The 13,695-nt window shown below is 44.3% G+C and overlaps 2 protein-coding genes across 2 annotated transcripts in view; one reads left to right on the top strand and one right to left on the bottom strand.

Annotated features, from left to right (window-relative positions):
* Positions 1-1,732, bottom strand: part of NUP35 (nucleoporin 35) — a 43,100-nt gene extending 41,368 nt beyond the window's left edge. The window contains exon 1 of the mRNA XM_069733247.1: positions 1,560-1,732. The gene's annotated coding sequence lies outside the window, so the exon portion shown is untranslated. The remainder of the gene's footprint in view (positions 1-1,559) is intronic.
* A 3,219-nt stretch (positions 1,733-4,951) lies between these two features.
* Positions 4,952-8,722, top strand: LOC138644650 (uncharacterized). Its single transcript, XM_069733244.1, has 2 exons — positions 4,952-6,004; positions 8,309-8,722. The coding sequence occupies exons 1-2, from the start codon at positions 5,264-5,266 to the stop codon at positions 8,321-8,323; spliced, it is 756 nt and encodes a 251-aa protein (XP_069589345.1). The 5' UTR covers positions 4,952-5,263; the 3' UTR covers positions 8,324-8,722.
* Positions 8,723-13,695: the final 4,973 nt, after the last annotated feature.

Below are 13,695 nucleotides of genomic sequence, written 5' to 3'. Positions count from 1 at the left end.
GCGCATGCGCAGTAGGACTGCGTTTCACCCCCCCCACAGGGTGCGTTCCTTCCTCACATTTCGTAACTATGGAGACATCATGTCTGCAGCCGCGTGTTCTGTGCGGCCATATTGTTGTAGACTTTTTCCAGGCGTCACGTGATATGAATACAGTGCGGTTTTTTTTTTTTAGATCTGCTCTGTTCCCACTACTCGGAACAGTGTTGCACTGGGTACCATATGGTCTGTAGAAAGATGCCCTGCAGCTCTGTGCGGGTCCTCAGGCATTAGAGCCCCCGTTGCTCCCCTTCTTGTATTTTTCCTTCCAGGAGACAGAATTTTTCCATTTTTTAGATTTATAACGGAGTATCAGGACTTGTATTATTATGATCTGTATTATGATCACGGTTTTGCGCTCCATGTAACTTTCTGATATCTTTTTATTCATTTTTTGGGAGTCAATATGAACAAAACAACGCAATTATGCCATTTAAAGGGGTTGTGGGGTCTAGTCTACAGTCAATTTATCATGGGAAGACTAGACGTGTCCGCCATGGCTCTATTCACTTGTATTGTGCGAGGCCACGCACGTCTCGTCAGAAGTATGCAGATCACATACATGACTGCTCGCCCCTGACAGCATGCACTGCTCATTTATTACAGTTCCACAATACAAAAAGTGAAAGTCTATATATAGAGTCATTATAAACAGGGTGATCTATTTCATGTGTTTATTTCTGTTAATGTTGGTGATTATGACTTACAGCCAATGAAAACCCAAAAGTTATCTCAGAAAATTAGAATAATTGAATAATTAACAAAATACATCAGCAAAGGCTTCCTAATCCTAAGCGTTTAAAAAGGTCCCTTAGTCTGTTTCAGTAGCTCCACAATCATGGGGAAGACTGCTGACTTGACAGATGTCCAGAAGGCAGTCATTGACACACTCCACAAGGCGGGTAAGCCACAAAAGGTCATTGCTAAAGAAGCTAATAATACAAAACCCGGCACTCAACTTTGTGGTGTGAAGAAACGAAAGATTTATTATCCCAAATCAGAAAACGTTTCGGTCACACAACTGGACCTTCATCAGTAACTGAAATAAGTATGTACATACAGTACAGCATAATTAAAAACCATAATTGGGAAAACATAAATAAAACTGTGAACAAAAATAACCAAAGTATATACAACATATGCAACATCCTATGCATATGACTATGGCGAAAATGATGGTGGGTGGATACTAGTGGTATAAGAGAGTGACCTATGTCGTGGCACAGTGGTAGTACAGTGGTGGAGTTTTACATACCGTTTACTGGGACAATATATAGATTCAAGTGGCTATATGGCCTGCCTGGGAGGTGGAACATAAATCATAGTGAGAGAGTGGACTGAGGTACTATAAACGAGAAGACAAAAGAAGCAGGAGTGTATGGACACCTACCCGGAGGTAGCTACCAATATAGTATTGGATATCCAGAGAGAAAAGTTACAGCCTAGAAGAAATAGAACATCTATGACGGACCCTGATGGAGTTACATACTGGAGAGACGCTGAAGAGTGTAGCATGTAATTACCTATATGGGTGCTGTCATCGCGGCGTCCACCGCTGAATAGCAAGTGAGGAGAGAGGGCCGTGGGGCTGTTTATATAGTGGCAGAGACTGGGAGGATGTCAGCTGTGAGCATGAGAGCGGTGCTTAACCGCCCAGGAAGTGGGCGGAATTAGGCAGAAGTGACCTGCCAGGAAGAGCAGGTGACATGGACGGTGGTGTGCGGGCGCCATCTTGGAGGTGGCAGTGCTAAAAAGTAGATAGACTGTGCCTGACCACAGCCGCCAGTGTGCGATACATAGGGCTATAAGGGCGGCTGGAGTTCGCATGTCCAGACGCTTACATCGGGTATGAGAGGCTATGTGCGCAGCGATTTATACACTACCCGGAAAAAAGACTGTAATGCGCATGCCTGTAACTGCCTGCATTAAGCTGTGTGGAAAAAAAAAAAAAAAAAAAAAAAAAGTGCGGCAATAAAAATACTGCAAATAAATGAAAATGAGCCTGTTAAAAATGAAAGAAGGCTAATTAGCAAACGCCAGGCGGGAGTAAATTAACCGCATGTACATGTACCCGAATACAGGGATACTATAATGCCCATCAGGGGCCACGGGAAGGTTGTAGTGCAGTTGTAAGGTTAAAGATGGCAGAGGAGAGGTATGTGTAACCGTCATAGAAAGAGGGTATATATAAACTGAAGCAGATTGGAAAAAAGGTATAAGGACCAAGATGCACCAACATACCAGCAGGCCAATGGTAGAAAGGATGGAAAAATGACAGCCGTCAGAGGAGAGAGCAGTAGTGGAAGTGTTTTGACCGATGACAAGAACAGTACTGAGATGGTGTTGATAACACATAACAATAATAGCTATAACAGGGGGACGTGAGTATCCTGAGCATAGTGATGACAAGTGGGTGGAACTGTGCTCGTGATCCATTATGCCGACAATTCAATATAGACGACTCTAAAAAAACAGAGAAAAGCGAGTTAGTAACAAAGTAGGGTAATATTGATATACATCATATAAACGCCATCAGCTCATAGTCCCGATTCAAGCCTTTCGGAGAGAGGGTTTCCAGAGTATGGATCCAGAAAGCCTCCTTCTTTTTGAGCAAAGTGATCCTATCACCACCCCGCCTTGGGGGTGGTACATGGTCAATGACCTGGTATTTTAATTGGGAAACAAAGTGTCCTTGAGTATGAAAGTGGTATGGGATGGGAAGGAGTAGGTTGCTACAACGGATGGTGGATTTATGTTTTGAAATCCTATCCCTGACCGGTTGTGTAGTTTCCCCTATGTAAAGTAAGCCACACGGGCATTTGATAAGGTACACTACATAGGTGGAGTCGCAGGTGAAGAAGTTCTTGATATGAAATGTTTTGCCAGATCTGGGGTGTTGGAACGTGTTCCCCTTTTGTATGTTATTGCACTGTGCGCAATGAAGGCACGGAAAGGTGCCAGTCTTTGGTCGTGAGAGGAAGATCTGTCGACGTGGGTCCTTAGGCCCAATGTCAGCTTTGACCAGATTGTCCCTTAAGTTGGGGGGTCTCCTAAAGCATGGTAAAAAGGGCTCCTTAAATTCTGGTATGTCAGGGTGGGCTGTAGAAAGGAGATGCCAGTGTCTCCTGATGGTTTTGTGAAGAATGAAGGAGAAGGGGTGATATGCATGCGTTCCAACACCCCAGATCTGGCAAAACATTTCATATCAAGAACTTCTTCACCTGCGACTCCACCTATGTAGTGTACCTTATCAAATGCCCGTGTGGCTTACTTTACATAGGGGAAACTACACAACCGGTCAGGGATAGGATTTCAAAACATAAATCCACCATCCGTTGTAGCAACCTACTCCTTCCCATCCCATACCACTTTCATACTCAAGGACACTTTGTTTCCCAATTAAAATACCAGGTCATTGACCATGTACCACCCCCAAGGCGGGGTGGTGATAGGATCACTTTGCTCAAAAAGAAGGAGGCTTTCTGGATCCATACTCTGGAAACCCTCTCTCCGAAAGGCTTGAATCGGGACTATGAGCTGATGGCGTTTATATGATGTATATCAATATTACCCTACTTTGTTACTAACTCGCTTTTCTCTGTTTTTTTAGAGTCGTCTATATTGAATTGTCGGCATAATGGATCACGAGCACAGTTCCACCCACTTGTCATCACTATGCTCAGGATACTCACGTCCCCCTGTTATAGCTATTATTGTTATGTGTTATCAACACCATCTCAGTACTGTTCTTGTCATCGGTCAAAACACTTCCACTACTGCTCTCTCCTCTGACGGCTGTCATTTTTCCATCCTTTCTACCATTGGCCTGCTGGTATGTTGGTGCATCTTGGTCCTTATACCTTTTTTCCAATCTGCTTCAGTTTATATATACCCTCTTTCTATGACGGTTACACATACCTCTCCTCTGCCATCTTTAACCTTACAACTGCACTACAACCTTCCCGTGGCCCCTGATGGGCATTATAGTATCCCTGTATTCGGGTACATGTACATGCGGTTAATTTACTCCCGCCTGGCGTTTGCTAATTAGCCTTCTTTCATTTTTAACAGGCTCATTTTCATTTATTTGCAGTATTTTTATTGCCGCACTTTTTTTTTTTTTTTTTCCACACAGCTTAATGCAGGCAGTTACAGGCATGCGCATTACAGTCTTTTTTCCGGGTAGTGTATAAATCGCTGCGCACATAGCCTCTCATACCCGATGTAAGCGTCAGGACATGCGAACTCCAGCCGCCCTTATAGCCCTATGTATCGCACACTGGCGGCTGTGGTCAGGCACAGTCTATCTACTTTTTAGCACTGCCACCTCCAAGATGGCGCCCGCACACCACCGTCCATGTCACCTGCTCTTCCTGGCAGGTCACTTCTGCCTAATTCCGCCCACTTCCTGGGCGGTTAAGCACCGCTCTCATGCTCACAGCTGACATCCTCCCAGTCTCTGCCACTATATAAACAGCCCCACGGCCCTCTCTCCTCACTTGCTATTCAGCGGTGGACGCCGCGATGACAGCACCCATATAGGTAATTACATGCTACACTCTTCAGCGTCTCTCCAGTATGTAACTCCATCAGGGTCCGTCATAGATGTTCTATTTCTTCTAGGCTGTAACTTTTCTCTCTGGATATCCAATACTATATTGGTAGCTACCTCCGGGTAGGTGTCCATACACTCCTGCTTCTTTTGTCTTCTCGTTTATAGTACCGCAGTCCACTCTCTCACTATAATTTATGTTCCACCTCCCAGGCAGGCCATATAGCCACTTGAATCTATATATTGTCCCAGTAAACGGTATGTAAAACTCCACCACTGTACTACCACTGTGCCACGACATAGGTCACTCTCTTATACCACTAGTATCCACCCACCATCATTTTCGCCATAGTCCTATGCATAGGATGTTGCATATGTTGTATATACTTTGGTTATTTTTGTTCACAGTTTTATTTATGTTTTCCCAATTATGGTTTTTAATTATGCTGTACTGTATGTACATACTTATTTCAGTTACTGATGAAGGTCCAGTTGTGTGACCGAAACGTTTTCTGATTTGGGATAATAAATCTTTCGTTTCTTCACACCACAAAGTTGAGTGCCGGGTTTTGTATTATTTGCTGATTACGGTTTGGGAACCTACCCGTGCACCTCATACGGTTGTGCACACGTGTTTCTAACTACGTTGTCTCCCCTTACGTGTGGCACACCTTTATGGCTATGACCTCCAATACTTTTTCATACAATAATGAAGAGTGTTCTTCTATTCTGGCACAGTCCACTCTCTCCTGTGACTTTCTGAAAATACCCCCACGTGAGACACGGGGACGTGACCTTGAACGAGCACTTAGGCACCAAGTCAACATAGAATTGCACTGCGCCACCCTCTCCGAGTACCTCCGTGTTAAGAGGATCCCCAGAGGGCTTCGAGTCCCCCTCCGTCCCACCCTGTTTAGTGACTGTTCTGATTATTGTCTGAGGTTTGAACAGATACTTAATAAATGTTCATTTGATCTGATAACACTCACCCTAGAACATCTTCACAAAGCAATTGATACCAACGCGGCCAAAATCAAAAGTATCGAAACTCAGCTGTCTTCCACCGGTACAGCAGAGGAACTGAGCACCTTGAGGACCCAGATCCAGGAGCGGGTTGATCTACATAAAAGGGATACTGAGAACCGCAAACGCAGCAAATTCTCTCGTGACACGATTGACTACGAGACTAATCAAGTATACCGATGGCACGACAACTCGACATCAAGACGCCAACCTGCACGCAACCAGAGATCCTCTACAGACTATTCCACCTCGGGCTCAGACCAAGAGAGGAACGTCCTCCCCTCTACTTCAAGCCTTTTTTTAGGACAACGACGCCGATTTCCAAAAAGAAAACCCGACGGAGCGCCTCCAAGAAGGGACACCACGGATCAAATGCGGATCACGAGATCCAAGGTACAGAATCATTGGTGGTGAACATTTCTTCTAGATCCCTGGGGGTTGCAGAACTTGGGGTATTACAAAAGGGCTTGTCTTTCTGTCCCTCGTATCAGTGTAAAACATTTGATCTAGAGATGGACTTACAACGCTTTTTTCGTTTACTAAGACTTAAGACCCATTTTGCCTCTTCTCCAATCAACACCCCACCCCCCTGTACCAACCCTATGTCTATTGTGACATTAGGCCTACGGGACAAAAGTTCCTTCCGCCCACCTCAGGGCTCCCACGCTGTGGAGACATTTATTGGCTTCGTCCAAGAGTCGTTCCACACTATACGCGACGATATTGAAAAAGGTAGACTACACTATCCATCTAATCTCTCTGCTACGGAATATCAGGCATTAGTCACACTACAGAAAGACCCCAACCTCATCATAAAACCAGCAGACAAGGGTGGCGCGCTTGTCATAATGGACAAGGCACAATACATAGCGGAGATCCATCGCCAGCTTAATGATACCTCTATTTATGACCGACTCTCGAGAGATCCCTCTACAGAGATTAGGGGTAAAATTGATAGCAAATACTCACACCTAGGGATCATTGATCCTAAGACAAGTGATTTTCTGAGAAAGAAGAACCCCATCACACCGGTATTTTATACCTTACCAAAAATACACAAAAATCTGTCTAATCCCCCGGGCAGGCCAATTGTGGCCTCCACAGATTCAATCACTTCCCCACTATCACGATACCTGGAAAAAATCCTCACACCTATTACTCAGAGATCAGCATCATTCATCTTGGACACTGGGGATTTTTTACAATGTATCAGGGATCTACATAGGGTACCTCCAAACACCCTCCTGGTAACTTTAGATGTTAAGGACTTGTACACGTCCATTCCGCATCTGAACGGCATTAATGCGGTACACCAGTCCCTCACCGCCGCAGGCCTTGATACGGACCAGATCAATCTTTGTATTGAATTACTGACAACGGTACTCTATAATAACTTTTTTCTCTTCCAGGATTCCTTTTACTTGCAGAGACGGGGGACCGCAATGGGCTCGAATGTAGCGCCCCCGTACGCTAACACGTACATGGCATTATTCGAGACGTCCGTCATCTACAAACATCCTTTGTTTATTCACAACGTTTCCGTGTGGAAACGATACATAGATGATGTTTTTTGCCTATGGGGGGGCTCATTGGAGTCCTTGCAGGAGTTCTTCCTTTTCCTCAATGATGCCTGGCCAGGCATCAAATTCACTATCAGTCATGACCAGAACGCCATTAATTTTCTAGACACTACGGTGCTCAAAGATTCAGCGGGCCTACTTACTACTGATCTATACTCTAAGCCAACGGACAGGAATAGCTTGCTACACTACCAGAGCTTCCACCCACCATCCACGAAACGCTCGATTCCTATATCACAATACCAACGGGTCAAACGCATAGTCCCGGATCCAATACTCTGTGAGGAACGTCTCCAGGGCATGACCACGAAATTTCTTAAGAGGGGTTATCCCTCGGCAATACTGGCACGGTCTAGGGACCCTCCACCCCAAATAGCCAGGAGGAACACAGAAAAACGCATTCCCTTCGTGCATGCATATCACCCCTTCTCCTTCATTCTTCACAAAACCATCAGGAGACACTGGCATCTCCTTTCTACAGCCCACCCTGACATACCAGAATTTAAGGAGCCCTTTTTACCATGCTTTAGGAGACCCCCCAACTTAAGGGACAATCTGGTCAAAGCTGACATTGGGCCTAAGGACCCACGTCGACAGATCTTCCTCTCACGACCAAAGACTGGCACCTTTCCGTGCCTTCATTGCGCACAGTGCAATAACATACAAAAGGGGAACACGTTCCAACACCCCAGATCTGGCAAAACATTTCATATCAAGAACTTCTTCACCTGCGACTCCACCTATGTAGTGTACCTTATCAAATGCCCGTGTGGCTTACTTTACATAGGGGAAACTACACAACCGGTCAGGGATAGGATTTCAAAACATAAATCCACCATCCGTTGTAGCAACCTACTCCTTCCCATCCCATACCACTTTCATACTCAAGGACACTTTGTTTCCCAATTAAAATACCAGGTCATTGACCATGTACCACCCCCAAGGCGGGGTGGTGATAGGATCACTTTGCTCAAAAAGAAGGAGGCTTTCTGGATCCATACTCTGGAAACCCTCTCTCCGAAAGGCTTGAATCGGGACTATGAGCTGATGGCGTTTATATGATGTATATCAATATTACCCTACTTTGTTACTAACTTGCTTTTCTCTGTTTTTTTAGAGTCGTCTATATTGAATTGTCGGCATAATGGATCACGAGCACAGTTCCACCCACTTGTCATCACTATGCTCAGGATACTCACGTCCCCCTGTTATAGCTATTATTGTTATGTGTTATCAACACCATCTCAGTACTGTTCTTGTCATCGGTCAAAACACTTCCACTACTGCTCTCTCCTCTGACGGCTGTCATTTTTCCATCCTTTCTACCATTGGCCTGCTGGTATGTTGGTGCATCTTGGTCCTTATACCTTTTTTCCAATCTGCTTCAGTTTATATATACCCTCTTTCTATGACGGTTACACATACCTCTCCTCTGCCATCTTTAACCTTACAACTGCACTACAACCTTCCCGTGGCCCCTGATGGGCATTATAGTATCCCTGTATTCGGGTACATGTACATGCGGTTAATTTACTCCCGCCTATTTTTAACAGGCTCATTTTCATTTATTTGCAGTATTTTTATTGCCGCACTTTTTTTTTTTTTTTTTTTTTTTTTTCTCCACACAGCTTAATGCAGGCAGTTACAGGCATGCGCATTACAGTCTTTTTTCCGGGTAGTGTATAAATCGCTGCGCACATAGCCTCTCATACCCGATGTAAGCGTCTGGACATGCGAACTCCAGCCGCCCTTATAGCCCTATGTATCGCACACTGGCGGCTGTGGTCAGGCACAGTCTATCTACTTTTTAGCACTGCCACCTCCAAGATGGCGCCCGCACACCACCGTCCATGTCACCTGCTCTTCCTGGCAGGTCACTTCTGCCTAATTCCGCCCACTTCCTGGGCGGTTAAGCACCGCTCTCATGCTCACAGCTGACATCCTCCCAGTCTCTGCCACTATATAAACAGCCCCACGGCCCTCTCTCCTCACTTGCTATTCAGCGGTGGACGCCGCGATGACAGCACCCATATAGGTAATTACATGCTACACTCTTCAGCGTCTCTCCAGTATGTAACTCCATCAGGGTCCGTCATAGATGTTCTATTTCTTCTAGGCTGTAACTTTTCTCTCTGGATATCCAATACTATATTGGTAGCTACCTCCGGGTAGGTGTCCATACACTCCTGCTTCTTTTGTCTTCTCGTTTATAGTACCGCAGTCCACTCTCTCACTATAATTTATGTTCCACCTCCCAGGCAGGCCATATAGCCACTTGAATCTATATATTGTCCCAGTAAACGGTATGTAAAACTCCACCACTGTACTACCACTGTGCCACGACATAGGTCACTCTCTTATACCACTAGTATCCACCCACCATCATTTTCGCCATAGTCATATGCATAGGATGTTGCATATGTTGTATATACTTTGGTTATTTTTGTTCACAGTTTTATTTATGTTTTCCCAATTATGGTTTTTAATTATGCTGTACTGTATGTACATACTTATTTCAGTTACTGATGAAGGTCCAGTTGTGTGACCGAAACGTTTTCTGATTTGGGATAATAAATCTTTCGTTTCTTCACACCACAAAGTTGAGTGCCGGGTTTTGTATTATTTGCTGATTACGGTTTGGGAACCTACCCGTGCACCTCATACGGTTGTGCACACGTGTTTCTAACTACATTGCTAAAGAAGCTGTCTGCTCACAGAGTGCTGTATCCAAGATTATTAATGGAAAGTTGAGTGGAAGGAAAAAGTGTGGTAGAAAAAGGTGCACAAGCAACCGGGATAACCGCAGCCTTGAAAGAATTGTTAAGAAAAGGTCATTCAAAAATTTGGTTGAGATTCACAAGGAGTGAACTGCTGCTGGAGTCATTGCTTCAAGAGCCACCACACACAGACATATCCAGGACATGGGCTACAAGTGTCACTTTTCTTGTGTCAAGCCACTCATGATCAATAGACAATACCAGAAGTGTCTTACCTGGGCCAAGGAGGATAAGAACTGGACTGTGGTCCAAGGTATTGTTTCCAGGTGAAAGTAAATTTTGCATTTCATTTGGAAATCAAAGTCCCAGAGTCTGGAGGAAGAGTGGAGATGCCACAATCCAAGCTGCTGGAGGTCTGGGGTGAAGTTTCCACAATCAGTGATGGTTTGGGGAGCCATGTCATCTGCTGGTGTAGGTCCACTGTGTTTTATCAAGACCAAACTCAGCGCAGCCGTCTACCAGGAAATTTTAGAGCACTTCATGCTTCCCTCTGCCGACAAGCTTTCTGGAGATGGAAATTTCATTCTCTAGCAGGACTTGGCCCCTGTCCACACTGCCACAAGTACCAATACCGGTTTATAAATAACAGTATCACTGTGCTTGATTGGGCCTGAAGGCTGCTATCAAACCACCCTGGGCTTCCATAACCCCTCAGCAGTGCCACAGACTGATCGCCTCCATGCCACGCCGCATTGATGCAGTAATTGATGCAAAAGGAGCCCCGACCAAGTACTGAGTGCATTTACTGAACATACATTTCAGTAGACCAATATTTCAGATTTTAAAATCATTTTTCAAGCTGGTGTTATAAAGTATTCTAATTTACTAAGATAATGACTTTTGGGTTTTCATTGGCTGTAAGCCATAATCATCAACATTAACAGAAATAAACACTTGAAATAGATCACTCTGTAATGACTCTATATAGTATACGAGTTACACTTTTTGTATTGAAGAACTGAAATAAAATAACTTTTTGATGATATTCTAATTTTGTGAGAAGCACCTGTGTGTGTGTGTATATATAATCTTCTTTCTCCTCCTGGACTGATCATTCGTTATCAAATTTCTCAATTCACGGGTAAAACTCTGTATTCAGTGAATACTTTCCCATTAGATGGATAATGACAGTTGGTGCTCATAAGCTTCTATGGAACCTGCAGTGGAATGTCTGTGTCGGCCTTTAGCTCCTGCTCCCTCCATTGAATTCTGTGAGCACCACCTGCCATCTCCTATCAGTAATGGGAAGATCTATCTTCACTAAATGCAGATTTTACAGACTTTACCCTTAAATTGGGAGAGAAAGTTCAGTCCAGGTGGAGAAAGAAGCCGACTTCTCTGATAAGATCTATTGCAATGCTACTATTGATTTAGAAAATAGAAAATAATAGGGCGGTTACTCTTTAAAATATTGAAAATGAAAACAAAAAAGAAGCATGGGCTACTCGGTGACTAAGGCTTCTTTCACACTTCAGTTGTGTGGCGTCAGTTAGGTCCGACATCGTTGCGACCGTTTTTACATCCGTTGTAACCGTTTTTTGACGGATCCGTTTTTTAAAAGGGGAGAATTTCAATGTGATTGGCTACTGGAAAACTATATATAGCGTGTATTTACACCACATCTTTGAAAGGTTGTAGAGAAAGTGGCAGAAATGGAAGGAGTCCTGGCGAACATTGCAAAGATCTATGCGGATTTTACTTTTGAGGCAAATCAGTTGGCAGTCAGCGTTCGAGAGAGGGAGGAACAAAGACTGCGCATCCTACGGCAGCGGCGGAAGAGAAGGCTGTGGATCCATCCCATCACAGCACAACGTATGACCCGTGGTGTTTATTCCACGCTTTACATGGAACTAAGGGAAAACCCTCAAAAGTTCTTCAATTATGTGAGGATGAGAGCTGAAAATTTCGAGTTTTTATTGGGCTATGTGGAAGACTGTATACGGAGACGAGACACCCAGATGCGATTCTCAATATCACCAGCAGAGCGTCTCATGGTGACTATTCGGTAAGTAATTTTTTTTTTAAATGATTCTCATTCATCAGACTTATAACTGTAATGTTTTTTGAATTTTTTTATTAATTATTGTCTTTTCGTTTTGTTAACAGATTCCTTGCAACTGGAGAGTCGTTCTCATCCCTCCATTTCCAATTTTGACTTGGGATATCCACCATCTCGGGGATCATCAGAGATACCTGCCGGGCATTGTGGGAGTGCCTACAAGTGGAATACATTCCAGAGCCATCACAGGAGAGGTGGCTGGAGATCGCCCAAAATTTTCATCAAATTTGCCAGTTTCCAAATTGTGTTGGAGCAGTTGATGGAAAGCACATACGGATCGTCAAACCTTCAGGCTCTGGATCACAGTTTTATAACTATAAGAAGTACTTCTCTATTGTGTTGATGGCTATAGCCGATGCACAATGCAAGTTCATCGCTGTTGATATCGGTGCGTATGGACGCGCAAATGATTCACAAATCTTTAAAAATTCACCAATGGGGCGCCGTTTATATGGAGAGACATTTGATTTTCCGCCCCCTAGACCTCTCCCTGGAACCACTGGTCCACCATTACCATTTGTTTGTGTTGGAGATGATGCCTTCCAGCTTTCCCCACACTTGCTGAAACCCTTTGGAAGTAGTGGACTGACCCAGAGGAAAAAAATTTACAATTACCGCTTAACCAGAGCACGAAGAGTAGTGGAATGTGCTTTTGGCATCTTAACTGCCAAATGGAGAGTCCTGCTAACTGCAATTAAACTGCAGACTGAAACTGTCGATGATGTGGTCAAAGCGTGCGTTGTCCTGCACAATTTTGTTTTATCAAAAGAACAAGTTTCCCTGGAGGATAATGTGTCAGAAAGCACCTTACGGGATTACCACAACCCCACTTTTCGCAGTCCAGTAGCAGTCTCCAGAATGCGGGACAGTTTTGCAGACTACTTCATGTCTCCTGCAGGATCAGTTGACTGGCAGTATGAAATGGTGTAAAAATTTTTTTCTTTTTACACTTGTAAAAATACCATTTTTTGTTTGCTTACAAAATCTTTGTACTTTAATGCAGCATTGTATGTTTTGCAACGGTACCCTTTAAACACTGTTATTGTTACTATTGCCATAACCTTGGTGACTTAAAAACTTACAAAAAAAAAAAAAAGAAAGACAATAAAATTATTTTTAAACCAAAAAACTGTTTATTTATTGACTTTTACAGATTCTCATAGTTTGGGGTGGAGATAGTAGCGGAGGGGCTGACAGGGCGGACCGAGAGTGGGGGACAGGACATCACGGGGAGGAACAGAAGTGGAATGGGTGGTGAAAACATGAGGTTGTGTAGAGAGTTGAGGTGCAGATGTGGTGTGTGGGAGGTATGAAGGTGTTGGTGGGATTGGGAATGGAGAAGTTAAAGGGGAAGAATGGAAGGGGACGGTAAAAACTGGGAAAGACTAAGGGGGGAAGGAACAAATGACGAAGGAGTAGAATGGACGGGAGGAGGACGGACGGGAGGAGGACGGACGGGAGGATAGACGGTGGATTGAGAGGGGAAAGGTGTTGACACATGAAGGGTAGGTGGAGGGGCATGGGACATCGCCTGCGCTAGAGCAGTGTGGCAGCCTTGCATCACATGCATCTGCAGGTCAGGAGTTAGATTTTCCATGTGCCTGAGGACCGACTGAAAAAAACAGTGCCTTGGTGACTGGTTTGCATCTGATTGCATCCTATCAAGAC

Source organism: Ranitomeya imitator, chromosome 7, assembly GCF_032444005.1.
Source record: "Ranitomeya imitator isolate aRanImi1 chromosome 7, aRanImi1.pri, whole genome shotgun sequence".
Lineage (NCBI taxonomy): Eukaryota > Metazoa > Chordata > Amphibia > Anura > Dendrobatidae > Ranitomeya > Ranitomeya imitator.
The sequence above is the reverse complement of the archived record's forward strand: the minus strand, read 5'-3'. Positions and strand labels throughout refer to the sequence as shown.